At 44.9% G+C, this 16,204-nt stretch overlaps 1 protein-coding gene and 1 long non-coding RNA gene across 4 annotated transcripts in view; one reads left to right on the top strand and one right to left on the bottom strand.

The window, feature by feature from the left end:
• The window catches only part of DENND3 (DENN domain containing 3), a 42,862-nt gene extending 41,993 nt beyond the window's left edge, over positions 1–869 (bottom strand). Inside the window, exon 1 of the mRNA XM_051612449.1 lies at positions 766–869. Within this exon, the coding sequence (XP_051468409.1) occupies positions 766–849 (84 nt within the window). The 5' untranslated portion in view covers positions 850–869. The remainder of the gene's footprint in view (positions 1–765) is intronic.
• A 203-nt stretch (positions 870–1,072) lies between these two features.
• LOC127381769 (uncharacterized) overlaps positions 1,073–16,204 on the top strand; it is a 31,860-nt gene continuing 16,728 nt past the window's right edge. For 2 of the 3 annotated variants that reach the window (XR_007888788.1, XR_007888789.1), the window contains exons 1-3: positions 1,073–1,115; positions 1,407–1,484; positions 14,180–14,282. This is a non-coding gene — a long non-coding RNA (uncharacterized LOC127381769). Of the gene's footprint in view, positions 1,116–1,406; positions 1,485–9,655; positions 9,777–14,179; positions 14,283–16,204 lie in introns of those variants that run through there. The other variant, XR_007888790.1, reaches the window with a different exon arrangement.

The raw sequence follows: 16,204 nt of genomic DNA, 5'->3' as shown, positions 1-16,204 counted from the left end.
CCCAGATCCCCGGGAGCAGCCTGGCTTCCCAGCACGTGCTGGCACCAAGGCTCCTGGGCACCTAACAAAAACCACTGGCAGATTTCAGCAAAGCAAAATCAGGAGGAGGACTCGACCTGTTAACTCACGTGTGAGGTGGCTAATTTAGTCATAAACAAATAACCAACCACATATTCAAAGCAGAGACCAACGCGTCCACTTGGGTCCTGTCTGCACTGCTTGGGTTGTGCCAAGCTCAGAGCAGCAGGCTGGATATGAATACAGGGATTTAACCTCGTGCTGCCTGAAGGACACAGGTTGCCAAGTCTCATTCCTGTATCTTTAGGTTTCAATCTCCAAGGAAAGGCAGAAAATGAGGTAGCACCGAGTGAAGGATACGCACTGTCCAAACAAGCATGTTGCTGGCTCCTGCTTATAGAAAGCTACGTTGTGCTCTTCATCTAAGCTCAGATCTTTGGAAAAGTGCAATTACTTAGCACCCTTACTAAACTATCCCTACTCTGCTGATGACCTCCCGTCAAAACAAGTTTCCTTCCAGGTATTCCTGCTCAATCCGCCAACAAGGCCACCCGGAGGTTCCACTCCAGACTGTCCAGGGGAAGAGACGCCCGGCCAGGGAGGAGGAGACCTGGCTCAGACTCCGGTGAAGACCTGAGGGCAGAGAACCAACCTGACACAACCCTGCCCCGGGTGCCCCAACGGGTCTGTGGGGCGGCGGCAGCAGCAGCAAACCCGCCCGCCCTCACCTCACCCAGCCCCTCTCACCTGCAGGGCCGCCCTCACCCGCTCCCGCTGCACGCCGACCAGCAGGCAGACCTCCAGCAGGCCCGAGGGCAGCACGTCCTCCATGGCAGAGCGGGCCAGGACCCGCCGGGACCGCGGCCGCCGCTTCCCTTCCCTTCCCTTCCCGCGGGGCCGGGCCGGGCCGGGCCGGGAGCGAGCGGGGCGGGAGCGCGCCCCAGCAGCCCCGCCCCGCGCTGAGGTACCGAGCGCGGCGATTGGTCGTCGCTCCTCGGAGCGACAGGAGAGGCGACCAATCGGAAGCGGCGGTGTGCGGCTGGGGGGCGGGGCCGGAGGAGGCGCCAGAGGGGCTGCCGCGGCCTGAGGGGGCTGAGGTGGGAATGGCCGGGATGGGGTGGGATGGGGTGGGAGCGGCTGGGAGGGCTTAGGGGAGACATTAGGAAGAGATTCTTTATTAGGAGGGTGGTGAGACACTGGCACAGGTTGCCCAGGGAAGCTGTGGCTGCCCCCTCCCTGGCAGTGTTAAAGGGCAGGTTGGATGGGGCCTGGAGCAGCCTGGGCTGCTGGGAGGTGTCCCTGCCCATGGCAAGGCGGTTGGAACTGGATGATCTTTGAGGTCCCTTCCAACCCAAACCACCCTGTGATCCTCTGGTTCTTCCCTTCAGCTGGTCTCCCCGCCGGGCAGCTGGCCCAGAAGGAGTGAGAGGCCTCAGGGCTGCCTGGTCACCGCACGCTTCAGAGAGGTGGGTGAGCTCACAGCTCGCTGTTTCGATAAGCCAGGCCATTCCCTGCTGTTTGCTGCAGGTGACTCAGCAGGGGAAGGTGGCTGCCACTAACCAGGAGCCTCATATTTATCGTGAGGTCACAGCTCCTCTGAGCTTTCAGCACAGAGCCAGCTGCAGGCGGTGCGATGCCCTGTGGAGCTGCCTGTGCAGCAGAGAATCAACCTGGGGACTCCAGGATTTATTTTGGGGCTGCCTAATCTAAGCAGACCGTGAGTCACTCTGTATGTGTTGGCTCTGCGTAGATATTCCCTGAGCAAAACGTGTTTCCTCTGGGAATAAAGCACCCGAAACTGTAGAGCCCAGTTTCTCTGAAACTGGAGGCACGGGGTGTAGTTTCATCAACACCACAAGCTTTTTTGTATGGACCAGTGTTCACGTCATTTCAATTAAAAAAAAAATTCCCAATAGAAATGGATCCAGGCTTATGAGTTTATCATAAGTCCTCCAGAAAGTACGAGGAACGTCAGAAACTCAAAGTGTGATCCCAATGGGGATTTTATTATCTGAATATTTGTGGTGTTAAAGCCCAGGGTTGTATGGCCTCTGGTGTTCTCAAATGACTTACTTAGAGGAAGTCACAAATGTGAAATATAGGAAACTATGTTTCTATAGCACTGACTGAAAGAAGGAAATTCTTGAAAATCTGGAAGTTCAGGGATCGCTTCTTCAAAGTGGTAGAAGACCACAGGCTCGAAGATTTATGTTAATGAACTTGAAGGTCATAAGAGATTGTTAAAATATGCTTGAGTAGCCAGAATCAGAGTGATTCATGTATTACATTTGTAACTTCTGGCTGATGTCATGAGTTCCTGCAATAGGGATTACTAACAATCCCTGTTAAAAGTCAGGCATCTCATTACTTTTGTTTCACTTTTTGCCATTAGACCATCTTACTGTTTGTTTGCTGTTGGAACAAATTCTTTGCTACAGAAAGGTTTCTCCTTGCAGAGTTCAAGATTATTATTCCCAATTTATTTCAAAGATATTATGCAACTCCTTTTAAAATTCTTTCCTAATCACTCGTGTGCAACTTTTTACAACCTTGTCAGATTTTTCCAGTATTATTTTTTAATTATGAACACCAAAAATAAGCTTTACTATTGCTGAATATACAGTGGTAAATTACGTTTCTAACTGATATCCCCACCCAATTAAAACAGAGAAAGACTGATAGATGAATCATTCAAAAAGGGTGGAATGTTTAATTGGTTGTCTTAGGGTTATCACTTCCAACATAACAACCTGACATCTTACAGTCATTAACCTATGACTGTGACCTAGCATTTGACCAGATTAAAAGAAAATTACAAATGAGCTGAGGCTATTAAGCAGTGTAGGTAGTTAATTAATTTATAATAATGATTAGTTTGTGATTTCTCTGCTGTCTTCAATGATTAATACTGGATGATTCTCATTCATAATTAATGCAGCCCTCAAAGCAAGGATATGGTTTAGTTATTGTGGAAACAGAACTACAAGATGAAAGGTAATCATGTGAATCTGATAAAATCTCAAGAGCTCTGGAAGTAGGAAACCTGCTACATGGGGTCACTGTAAGATGAAATAATTCTCACAGAGAAGAATGCCTCTGTGCTATAAAAAGATTCATGTAGTTCAATAATTATTCTCCTAAGAGAAATGGCCAACTGAGGAAGAAATTCCAGCTTTCATTATGTGTTTTCTTCTTGTAAGATCACAAACACAGTAAATAGTTGCTTGGCTGTTAACTGTCTGATGTGGTACTCAGCTGCTTAGAGCTGTGTGCAGAAAAAACTGCTGATCTTGATATATCCCCAACATGGGTAAGGCTTTATGAGACCTGTGGGCCATATCTGGATAATTAAAGATTCCGTTGACATAGAAATACAAATCAGCTTCCAAATATCATGTTGAGCTAGGCTGCCTGAGTTAAGAGGAGAAAATAATTTCACAAGTCATGTGTTTCTTTGTTGCACTCCGGCTTATAAAATATAACCTACCCAGTCAGATGAGAAGCCGTGAGCTGGCTCCAGCTTTAACAATCATAGAATCACAGGGTGGTTTGGGTTGGAAGGGACCTTGAAGATCATCTATTTCCAACCCCCCTGCATGGGCAGGGACACCTCCCACCAGACCAGGTTGCTCAGAGCCCCATCCAACCTGGCCTTCAACACTGCCAGGGATGGGGCAGCCACAGCTTCTCTGGGCAACCTGTGCCGGTGTCTCACCACCCTCACAGCAAAGAATTTCCTCCTGGTGTCTAACATCAATCTCCTCTCTTCCAGTTTAAAGCCATTCCCCCTAGTCCTCTCACTACAAGCCCTTGTCAAACATCCCTCCCCATCTTTCCTGTAGCCCCTTCAGGCACTGGAAGGTGCTCTAAGGTCTCCCTGGAGCCTTCTCCAGGCTGAACACCCCAACTCCCTCAGCCTGTCTCCAGAGCAGAGCTGCTCCAGCCTACTGATCATCTGTGTGGCTTCCTCTGGACTCTCTCCAACTGCTCCATGTCCTTCTTGTGTTGGGGACTCCAAGAAGGCCACGCTCAAAATCCCATGCTCTTAGGGTGATATAACAGAGCCTTCCATTTGAAATACTTTCCAAAATCATCTCCAAACTTCTACCCTCACCTCACTGGAGCAGAGTCCTAGAGATGCATCATCTCCATCTTCAGAGGTTTTCAAGAAGATACTGAATAAAACCATGAGCAAACTGGTCTGTCCTGACAGCTGACCCTGCAGGAGGCTGGAGCAGAGCTCTCCTGAGGTCCCTTCTGACCTGGATGATCTTGTCATTCTCAGAGACTTTGTGTACAAATACAGCAAGAAGGTTAATTTTTTTATATATATTAAGGAAAGCAGACATTAGAATTCTGGTCAACCAAGTAGAGAAGATCCTCAGCCTGTTATACAGTCAATGACCTTTCAATTTAACAAAAATTATTTTTGGTGATGGGATAACTGAGCCCCAGAAAATAGCTTTGGGTGTCAGTGCAGCACTTATTCCTTGTCATCTCTCTATTTCTGATAAGGAGCCTGGCTGTAATTTTATTATTCTGAGAAAGAAATAAATCTGTTGAAAGTCCTGGGAGGGAAAAAAAAAAAAAATAGCTGAGCTTTATCACAGCTCCTGCATCTAGAGAAATGGAGCAACACTTGGCTGTCAGACCTTGGCAAGGAACCAGACTAATTTGAGTGCTCTGAATATTAGAAACACTTTGCACTGTAGATATTGTGAGATATTCCTGAGGCTACAGAAGTGCTTGTTCCTGAATCTCATCCCTCTAGGGTCAGTTTTAGCAGTGTTTTATTTACGTGGGATGCATAACGTGTCTGACTTGCTTAATATGACACTTATTGCACTTCCATTTCTTTCCCATCTGGCCCAATCTCAGGCAGCCAAAGAGATTTTGCATCTGCCTTTATAATTACATTAAGACTTCATAACATTTGTCCCTTTATTGCAGTGCTGTAAAAGAAGTGCAGGTTCAGATTTACTGAAGTGGTGGGATGAGAGAGAGGAGAGGTCAGTTGGTGCTCAAAGATAGACAGTCAGATACAGAAAATAAAATTTCAAGTAGAACAGTTTTTGGGTAACAGCTTTTTGCATACATCAGTGGAAGAAACCTTAAAATACATAAGCACAGATATCACAAATCATAGAATGACAGAATGGTTTGAGTTGGAAGGGACCTTAAAGATCATCCAACCCTCCTGCATGGACAGGGACACCTCCCACTAGATGAACTCCCACAGAAATATGAAATGTTTTGGTTTGTGGTTCTTTTTAATAAAGTAAACTTGGTTTTGTCCCTGAAATCTGAAGCATCAGTCTCTTGGGATCCTCCACTGCCTTCAGAAAGGATCTATCTGCAGTTCATAGCTCCCCAAAAGCACAATACAGTAAACATCACCAGTAATTAACATCAGCTTAGTTAGACATACTAAAAGCCAAACACTTCCCCTCTTTTTGTAGCTGCCCTTACATCACTCTATGAAAAAAACAGCATCTATAAATAAAATTAACCCTTTCTATAAAAAAAAAATCTTCTCTAAACTTGGGAACTTTTTCAAATATGATAAGGTTGTTCGTTTTAAATATTCACATGACAAAGGGTATTGAAAAAGTTTAACCCAGGCTTGGATCCAACCAGAATTCCAAACAATTGTATTTTCCATACAAAATAACTAACTTCCAAGTGACCTCAGTTGATGCCCAGATTAAAAAAAGCCTCAAGAAGAACAACAATGAGGCAGCACACAGCGAGTATCCTTTCTAGCAGTCTCATGTGAACATTAAAAGAAGAGAAATGAGCCAGTATGGGCATGTACAATGTGAGACCTTTCTAACTTGACAGCATTTCATGCTGATGCTCCTCGTTCTCCAGCAGGCACCTCAACATGGCAGAGCAAGACCTTATGAAAGCCATTTCTAAGCACGGCAGGTGCCTAGAAGTGGTGAGCCCGGGTTCACCAAAGGCAATCATGCCTTACCAGCCTGTGTGCCTTCCCTTGGTGAATGACTCTGTAGAGGACAGGGGAGAAATTGGTGTCATTTACCTTCTCACCAGGCTTTGACACGGTCTCCAATAGCTTCCTTGTAGCCAAGCTGGGAGGAGATGGGTTGGATAGGTGAACCACAGCCTGGCTGACACCTCTTCAGACCATCAAGTCCAAAGGGCTGTGGTGGTCAGTTTGAAATGTGACAGCTGGTTATGAGTAGCATTCCTCAGTGTTTGATACTGGGGCTAAGAGCACTCAGCATCTTCAGCATGAATGTGGACCATGGGATCAAAGGCATCATCAGCAAGCTTGTGGCTGCCACTCTGGGGGCAGGGGTTGCTGTGCTGAAGGGCAGAGCTGCCAGAAGAGAAGGCTAATGACAGAATCACAGAATGGTCAGGGTTGGAAGGGACCTCTGGAGATCATCTAGTCCAACTCCCCTGCTAGAGCAGGATCATGTAGAACAGTTTACACAGGAGGGTTTTGAATAGCTCTAGGGATGGAGACTCCACATCCTCCCTGGGCAGCTTGTTCCAGTGCTCTGTTATCCTCAGAGTAAAGAAGTATTTTCTCACATTCAGGTTAAACCTCCTGTGCTCCAGTTTAGAAGATCTAATCACAATCTACCCGAAGAGAGGTTGTAAAAAAAACCAACACAGAGTCTTCTCAGAGGTGCACAGTGGGAGGACAAGAGGCAACAGTTGGAGGTTGCAGCAGGGGAGCTTCTGATTGACAAAGGCAAAAGGTTTTCACCATGAGAACCATGAAGCACTTGAGCAGGTCCCCCAGGGAGTCTCCTTCCTGAGACATTTCTGAAACTTGGCTGGATGAGGAGCAGGGCCACCAGATCTAACTTGGAAGTTGTTGCTGAATGGAGCAAAGAGTTGGACTAGAGCCCTCCAAAGTTCCCTTCCTCACAACGTTTGTCTTTGATTCTATCATTAATGAAGCCCTTATTATTTCATTTGCATCAAGGGGCCCTTAGGGACTTAGAAGCACAGCAGAGAGAGGACAAAGTTCAACCATTTGCATAGCCAAACATACCATATGCTTTTAGGTGTGCTTCTCTATCACTACGAAAGTAGTATATGTAAATATTGCCTGACATGTCAAATACAGCAATTAGGCACGTGTTGCTGTGTCACATATGTCTGAAACTGGACAGAACGTAACTTCTGGTAAATCATTAACTCACATTTACTGCTTTAAACCCCTGATTTGCATGAGGACATCAGGGCAACCTCAGCAGGAGAGCAGGCCTGCTGGGCTGCCACAAGGCCAAGGAGTTTTCTGCATAACCATATTGAAACCCTCTACAGAAACACTGAGGTAGCACAGACTCCCCCCCCAGTAATCTGGGCTTGTTTTCTATGTTGCACTTCTCCTAATATTAAAAAAAAAACAACACAAACTATTGCCAATTTTGGGGTTGGAAAACTGAATTGACAGTGTGTCCCAACTGTTCTGTTTTCTGTGGTTCTTGTTTATTCCTCTCTAACAGATATTTTGGATAACCAGTTAGTTGAAGAGCAGAGAAAATCTCTCATCTACAAAGGTGAATTATCAAATTTATTTTAAGAAATAATTTTTGGGGCAGTTCAGGCTTTCTTTTCTGGCATATTTGAATCTAGTGTTGTCTCTCCTTATTTCATCTCACCTTTCTTTGGTGTTTTTTGGAGAATTTTTCAGAGTTGATTTACCTCAAATCTTCAAATCTTCTGGAGGGAGAAAACCTCTAAAATAAAACATTTCAACTAGATGAAGTAACATAACCTGACATAAATAGAAACAGCAGAACATTATAAAAGTATGTTTATATTCCACAAAGATTAAACTTCTGTCCAATTTTCAAGTGTCAGAAAGAGAAACCCTGTATGATAGCTCTGACCTTCCAAAATGATCCTTCTGAAGGGTGTCTATTATCTGTTTGTAGAACACACCATGTCAGGAGCTCAGTTTGACCACCTGCCAAGAACTTTTGTATTATGTTACAGGGGTGCCTGTGGTGATTGTCAGAGAGAGAGTTTTGTATTTTCTCAAGACTTGTGAATGCAAAGACAATTATGGGGTTCTAGAAGGGGGGGAGGAAGAGTTTGTCGTGTGATTTGGGAAAGCTTAAGAGAAGCAGTGACTCAGAAAACACTGTTCATAGCTGCTGAAACACTGTCAGCAGAGCTGTTGAACTACTGAGGGTAAATTATGTAAGACAAAAATATAGAGAATTTTCAGAGTTTGTATTAAGTTCATTTATACGAAAAACTACAAATAGATACAACCCAAGCAAGAGTTCCTAGATTCATCAAATTATAGAATGGTTTGGGTTGGAAGGGACCTCAAAGATCATCCAGTTCCAACCTCCCTGCATGGGCAGGGACACCTCCCACCAGCCCAGGCTGCTCCAAGCCCCATCCAACCTACCCTTCAACACTGCCAGGGATGGGGCTTCCACAGCTTCCCTGGGCAACCTGGGCCAGTGTCTCAGCACCCTCACACTAAAGAATTTCCTCCTAATGTCTAACCTCAATCTTCCCTCTTTCAGTTTAAAGACATTACCCCTTGTCCTTTCACCCTTGTAAAAAGCCCCTGCCCAGCTTTCCTAGAGCCCCTTCAGGCACTGGAAGGTGCTCTAAGGTCTCCCTGGAGCCTTCTCTTCTCCAGGCTGAACAGCCCCAACTCTCTCAGCCTGTCTTCATAGCAGAGCTGCTCTAGCCCTCTGATCATCTTTGTGGCCTCCTCTGGACTCTCTCCAGGAGTTTGATCAGTTTTAGTATTACTTCCATAGAGTTTTTATTTTTAAGTCCTGGCTAACAGAGAGAGACTTCTTTTGAGTTCTCAGCAGAGAAAGGCTTAAACAACTCCACTTCCATATTAGTTTTGTTCTCATCCATGTGTCATGTACGAGTTCACCTTTTCTAAAATTAAGCCTTCAGCCCTCAGTTTCTTCTTCAGGATCACACCCACAAGACTCGTTATTGCCTTGCAACCTGAGACTGTAAATGCCTGAGGGCAGAAGGCATTTCTCTGAGCTGTAGTACAGAGCAGGGCACTGATCCCAGGCATGCAGGTAGCAGCACAGAAACAGTAACTAATTGCTTTCTGGTAATTCTTTGTTGAAGTTATGTCATTGTTTTAGAAGAAGGCTCGTTTACATCTTTCAGCAAATTGCATTTTGGCCCCTTCACCAAACATTGCTGAAAGTGACATAGATTTACATAGTGAAATCTGCCATCCTGCCGTGTTCCATATTGCACCAAAGGAAAGGTAATTTTTGAAGCATGCCAGGAATGTGTAGTTTGGCACAACCACGTGAGGGATTCCCTTTCAGGCCTGTCTTCAGGCAGTGCAAGTTGCTCATAGGTCAAAAAGTTGATGAAACACTGATAGAATCTGTGTGTCTTTTGTGAGAAGAGGACATGCTTCTAGTAAAAGCCAATTCAACAAAATTTATTGTGTCTTTCCTTGGCTATAGTTAGAAGAAAGAAGCATTGTTTAATTAAGAAAGCCTATTAGTGCTTAGGACATAGAGCTCATAAATGAATCTATGAAAGGTTTTCCTGCTGAGTCTATTCTTTAATTCATATTTCCCTTGGTTTTCTCCTGGATTTAACAAGATTTTTCATGGAAGCTTTCTTACAGGGATTTGCTGCCAATGTATGGCAGCAGCAGCAGAGAGATGACTGGCTTGAACAAGATACCATCACCTCTTCATAATGACATGTGTGATTACCCCTGCAAATCATGTAATGATGACAAAGGTTTCAGAGGAAAGGAGGTAATTAATTTACGTGCTGTCTAAAAACACTCAAGTCTCTTGATGTGGAGCAAAACCTGAATCTCAATATGGAAATCCAGTTACTGCAACAAGACCAATCCAAGTTCAGCAGGAAGGAATCAAAGAGGATATTAATAAAGCAGTGCCAAGAAAAGTGCCACGGGGCACTGTGCTGCAGTATATATTTACCATATGTTATAAAGGCTGCATTTCCTTCAGAATTAACATCTTTTAAAAGCAGCAAGTTTTATCTGGGAGAAAGCAACCCTCAAGTTGTGTTTCTGAGTGATCTGGACCTATGTAAATCTTGTGCAATAACAACAGCCAAGCCTTCTGTTTTTCAGCTCAGCCAAAAAACAAACCTTAACTATAAACAGCAGAGAAGCTTGGGCACTAAAAGCAGAATCTGTGTTTCAGCACTGAGCCAGCTATTGAATCCTCCCTACAATGTTTTTGTGCTGTTTTCTCACACCTCCATACCCCATGAGGGATTGAAACACCATTGGTGCTTGGTGCCCTATGGACCTATGGCATGGTCTGTTCTCCAAAGACCTTGCAGAACCAACAGCCAAGCAAACTGAGCTTGTCTTGTCTTTATTTTCTGAGTACAGATGGTGTTCAGTCCTGCTGAGTCAAAATAAATCTCAGAACATAAATATAGCAGCTACATCCTCCAGACAAGTAATTGCATAAGTATGTCCATTTGCAGCCTTGCTTTTGCATTAATTTTAACCACATCTCACATCATCAGGCAGTGTTTTGCCCTTACTGTTGTTCACTACCAGTCTCATTTCAGACAGCAATGCCAACTCAGTGATGCTAAACCATCCATGACTACCTCTGTAGTCACTGACAGAGCTCTGAAAAGCAGCACTTGTCCCTCCAGCTGCCAGCAAGGAAAAGGGATAAGGTGTGAGAGGAAGGTTCAGAGGTTGCCAGTGCATAAGTAACAGCTACTGATTTCTACTTTCCTATTCTGTTTAAGGCAGAAAGAACAAGCCTGGCTCCCCATGGTGTTCCCATGAGTTTTCTAGCCCAGGTCTTCTTCACCTATTCAGTAAGTCCAGAGGAGGCCACGAAGATGATCCAAGGGCTCTGTTCTGGAGACAGGCTGAGAGAGTTGGGGCTGTTCAGCCTGGAGAAGAGAAGGCTCCAGGGAGACCTTAGAGAACCTTCCAGTACCTGAAGGGGCTACAGGAAAGCTGGGGAGGGACTTTTTACATGGGCTTGTAGTGAGAAAACAAGGGGCAATGGATTAAAACTGGAAGAGGAGAGATTTAGATTAGATATTAGGAAAAAATTCTTCACTGTGAGGGTGGTGAGACCCTGGCCCAGGTTGCCCAGAGGAGTTGTGGCTGCCCCATCCCTGGAAGTGTTGAAGGGCAGGTTGGATGAGGCTTGAAGAAACCTGGTCTAGTGAGAGATGTCCCTGCCCATGACAGTGGGGGCTGGAAGTAGATGATCTCTGAGGTGTCTTCCAGCCCAAACAGTTTGGTGATTCTATTCATCCTGTTTCCCATGCCAAGAAGCACTTAGTCCCAGCCAGGCATCTGTCCTCACTTCCTAGGATGACAGTATTCAGATTGCCTGGAATGACAGAAACCCTGAACTACCTGTACCTGAAAAACAGAGGGTTTATGGGTATCCTCTGGTTTCAGTGCTTAACATTTGTTCATGCAGCTATAGCAACACTCAAAAGCATCATGGAAATACCCAAATAATATTTTTTTCCTTTTGTCACGTTACAAGACAGTTGCAGGGTTTCTGTGAAAGAAAAGGTTCAGGAAGGAGGCTGAAGTAATTTTTTCAGTGAGTAGTTTTCCCTACAGCTTCTGTGACCCTTACCTTTGATGATGGAGCTCAAAATGGCTGCTACAGAAGTCATTAGTACTTGTAGTCCAGGGGTACCTAAATCCCTCGGGATCCAGACCTTGCTAAATGCAGTATAAACTCTAGTCTTTGCCCCAGGGAACGCTCACTCTCCACCTTGCTTCACCCTCATCCCATTTTCTGCCCCCAAGGCAGAATGGAAGCAGTCAGTGGTGGCTGTAACACTGACTGCTGTTTTCCCCTGCAAACTGTGTGGATGTCAGTACTGATTTCTCTTCAACCACGGCACTAATTTCATGGCATTCAGCCACCCTCAGTAATGGCTGAGTCTGAATGGTAAACTCAGCTCTAGTCCCCACTCCTGCAATTATCTACCCATCCAGTTTTTTTCCTTTAATTGAAAAAGAGAGGTGGTAAAATTCCCATTCCTAATTTAATACCCATATTAGCCCTGCTTTGAGCAGGGCATGAGACTAGAAACATCCAGAGACCCCTTCCAACTTGAGTTTCTCTCTGGTTCTGCATTTTATAAAATAAAAGCAGGTGTTTAGGGTGTCCGTGTCCAGAGGTGGTCTCTGTGAGAATCACAGAATCACAAAATCTGAGGGGTTGGAAGGGACCTGGAAAGATCATCTAGTCCAACCCCCCTGCCAGAGCAGGGTCACCCAGAGCACATCACACAGGAACGTGTCCAGGTGCGTTTGGAATGTCTCCAGAGAAGGAGACTCCACAACCTCTCTGGGCAGCCTGTTCCAGGGCTCTGTCACTCTCAAAGGAAAGAAGTTCCTCCTGATATTCACATGGAACCTCCTAAGTTCCAGTTTGCACCCACTGCCCCTTGTCCTATCACTGGACATCACAGAACAAAGCCTGGCTAAGAAGAGAAGAGTCCAGGGGCTCTCCCTACATCAAGACAGAGCCAGGTCCAGCCAGCTCCAAAATGGATCCCGCACAGCTGAGACAATCAGCTAGACTGGTGGCACCTCTGAGAAAACAGAGGTAAGAAAGGACAAAACCAACTGTGCGGAAGCTGGGAGGACTGAGAAAAATGTAGTAAGAACAACACTGTAGACCCAAGGCCAGTTCAGAAGAAAGGGGAGGCTATGCTCTAGATGCCAGAGCTGGGTTCCCCAGCAACCCATGGAGAAGACCATGGTAATGCAGGTTGTCCCCTTGTTCCCCTGAAGCCCATGAAGGACCCTGCCAGAGCAGCTGGATGTGTCCTGAAGGCAGCTGCAGCTCGTGGATTGTCCACACCAGAAGCCCATGCAGAAGCAGGTTTTCTGGCAGGACTGTGGCCCATGGGGGACCCACATTGGAACAAGCTGCCCAGGGAAGTGGTGGAGTCACCTTCTCTGGGTGTGTTTAAAAGTTGTGTAGATAGGCTGCTTTGGTTTAGCAGTGGACTTGGTAAAGTTAGGTTTATGGCTGGACTTGATGATCTTAAAGGTCTTTTCCAACCAAAACGATTCCATGATCCTATGAAGGACTGCACCCCATGAAGAGGACCCACGTGGAGCAGTCCTTGAAGAACTGCAGCTTGTGGGAAGAAGCTATACTGGAGAAGTTCAGGAAAGACTGTATCCTGTGGGAGGGACCCCACGCTGAAGCAGGGGAAGAGCATGAGGAGGAAGGAGAACAGAAACAAAGTGTTATGGACTGACCACAATTCCTATTCCCTGCCCCCTCCACTGAATGAGGAAGGGAAGGTAGAAGAGTTGGGAATGAAGGACTGAAGCTGAGCCTAAGAAATAGGGGAGAGTGAAGGAAAGAAGCTTTTTATTTTATATTTGTTGCTCATCATCCTGCTTTATTTTTAATTGGCAATAAATTAAATTAGTTTTTTTTCCAAAATCAAGTCTGTTTAGCCCCTGGCAGTACCTGGTTAGTGATCTCCTTGTCTTTGTCTTGACCCATGAGCTCTTTCATCTTGTTTCTACCACCATCCTGTGGAGGAGGAGGAGGGAGAGAGCAGCTGGGTGGGATCTGGCAGCCAGACAAGGTCAAACCCACTGCAGCAGGTACTGAATTTTACAAGCGATTGCAGCTGTGCCCTGATCACTTCTAGCACGTGAACAACACCATAGAATTCCCAGTGGGATTTATCCAAGTGCATCAAGGCATCAGGATGTGCCCATTAATGATTGTGTGAGATCTCCACCACCACCAACTCCCTTGAGCCTGTGCACAGCAGGGCTTGAAAAGTCTTGTGCTCTGCTGGTATAAAATGCTAACACATAAAATATGTCTCATGTGGTACAATTCCAAAGCTCTTTATGAAACGCCTGAAATGATGCTGACAGATTCCAGTGCCAGTATTTTTTAGATACAATGTTGAGGAAAATAGGAGTGAAATAACATCTTGCAGCAAGGCTTTTCTATTTCCAGTTAGACAGGCTACTTAAATAATCGTATGTCACACAAACCATTTAATGATTTCCTAACTTAATTAGGGGGGAAAAATATATCTATCTTTCCATTATCAATTGGAGTTCTTTGCTTTCATTGCTGATCTTCTGGGTGAATAATTATGCACATGATAGATGAATGTAACACAGATTATTTCTCAGCAGGGTTGAGCAAAATAAGAGCACCCAGCTGCAAGGCACTACTGAATGATGGCAAAGCAGAGTTACTTGCTGCAGACTGGAGGACTGGTTGGTTTCATACACAAAGGTGAGCAGGAGTCATTGTTATTACCCTTCCTTCACTGCAGCTATTTTCTTTGTACGTTTTAAATGCTCTGCTCTTGCTGCTGTCCACTTTTGTTTTTTTTCCATAAATAGAAAAAGAAATACTCTGGTGGCACCAAGAATGGAAGGAATAAGGCAAGTACAAACTTAGGAAAAGGCTGCACACGTTTACCAGTGAGTGCTGTGTGGCATTTATCCTGCACATGGAGATAAAACCTGCTTTGAATGTTTCCAAACTGAGCGTTTGCAGATCAAACAACAGCAAAGCTCAAAGAACAGCAGCTGCAGAACAGAGTTACAGACCCAGATGACAGCTGAGGGATTAGCAATGCCAAATGAGGTCTGTCACATTGAATCCACAACATCCTATCTAGCCACCCCTGCTTGCAACAGGCACCAGCACTACTAGGTGCATGAAAAGGATAGGAAAAGCACAGGAGGTGAGCTGCTAAAAAAGCTTGGATGGAAACATGACTTTTCCCGGGGAAGGAAAATGCTGTACTATTGTTGATGTATTTAACATGACAGATGTGACAGCTGTTTGTGGCACACTGTAGACACGCAAGGTCCTACTGCAAGAAACATGTCTTTGTAAGTGTGTGCAGACAGCCTGGATGCAGCCCATGAAACTGTGAATGTGAAAAGAAAACAAGTGCTTTTGACTAGTAGTGGTGTGGCCAAAGATGGTACGAGAAACTAACAGTAGCTCTGTAACCAGAAGCTCCCTGTGTCCCAAGACTAACCCCAGGCAACAAATTCTGCCAAAGCTGGTGACAGTTAAGGATGTTCCACAAGCATTTGAGTGTCTGAGCATCACTGCCACTAATTTTATGTCAGCAGGGCAGAGCAAGTCTTTTTCCCTCCAGTCTGTCATGCTTCAGGCTTGTAGAAATTGCCTCCACACAGGAGTATCTAAAGATGATTAGTTGGTTTTGAAAGTGCTGGGGAGCAACTTAGGCCATGGATGAAGACACCACTGAGAGCAGAAGGAGCTAGGTGTGGATTTCAGCTTAGCTGCTTCAGTTAGTGCCCAAATATCGATATGATAAAGCTCCGAGTTTATCTGTCTTGTTCTGATAAGAGTGCAGAGACACAAGAATAATTAATAAATACACCTTGAAAGATTCAAATTGCTCAGGAAGCATTTGTATATCTGCATTTTTCCAGTTATATCTGAGGAGAAAAAATCCCATGCTTGATGTCATATACACATTCACTGCTTAGGCTCTCATGAAAATGATGATGAAGATCCTAGAAATACAGGGGGTTTTCACCTGTTCTTGGCTGCTGACAAGTTACTGGGGCTAGAAAATGACTCTGCCTGAAAGATTGGTCCAAAGTTTATCACACAGATGAACAAAATACAAGCTGGATTTTCCTTCTTGCCAGCCCATTCATGTTGGATAGACCAGCAGCATTTTTCATGTGATGCACAGTGATGCTGTTATTTGGTTAATCTAGTTTCTAAATAAAATACTTGTATCTGCATCTCCCTTCTCCATGACTCATCTCTGTAAGATGTCATGGGAAAAATTAGTACACACTTTTTTCTTCTCCATCAGGCAGTGTTGGCTGCTATCATGCCTTGATATTCAGGAACTGAGCTGCCTGCTTCCTTGCTTCACCTTCTCTGCAGCAAAAGCAGGTACAATATCTCCACAGGATTTATTTTTAACCAGCTTATTTACCTTTCTCCATCTGTTCAAAGCAAACAAACATTGTGAACAGGACAGGTAAGATGTGCTCACCTCTGCTCTATTCCATGCAACTCCTGACCTTCAAATTAATAAAGAAGGACTTATTTCAAGCTCTGTGTAAGCATTAACTCCTAAATATACCCATGAGGGCACAGGTAAGAAACTATTTCACAATTAAGACAATTCAAAATATCTCAGGTCCAGAGGG

Source organism: Apus apus, chromosome 2 (assembly GCF_020740795.1).
Source record: "Apus apus isolate bApuApu2 chromosome 2, bApuApu2.pri.cur, whole genome shotgun sequence".
Taxonomy (NCBI): domain Eukaryota; kingdom Metazoa; phylum Chordata; class Aves; order Apodiformes; family Apodidae; genus Apus; species Apus apus.
This window is presented reverse-complemented; position numbering and strand designations above follow the sequence as displayed.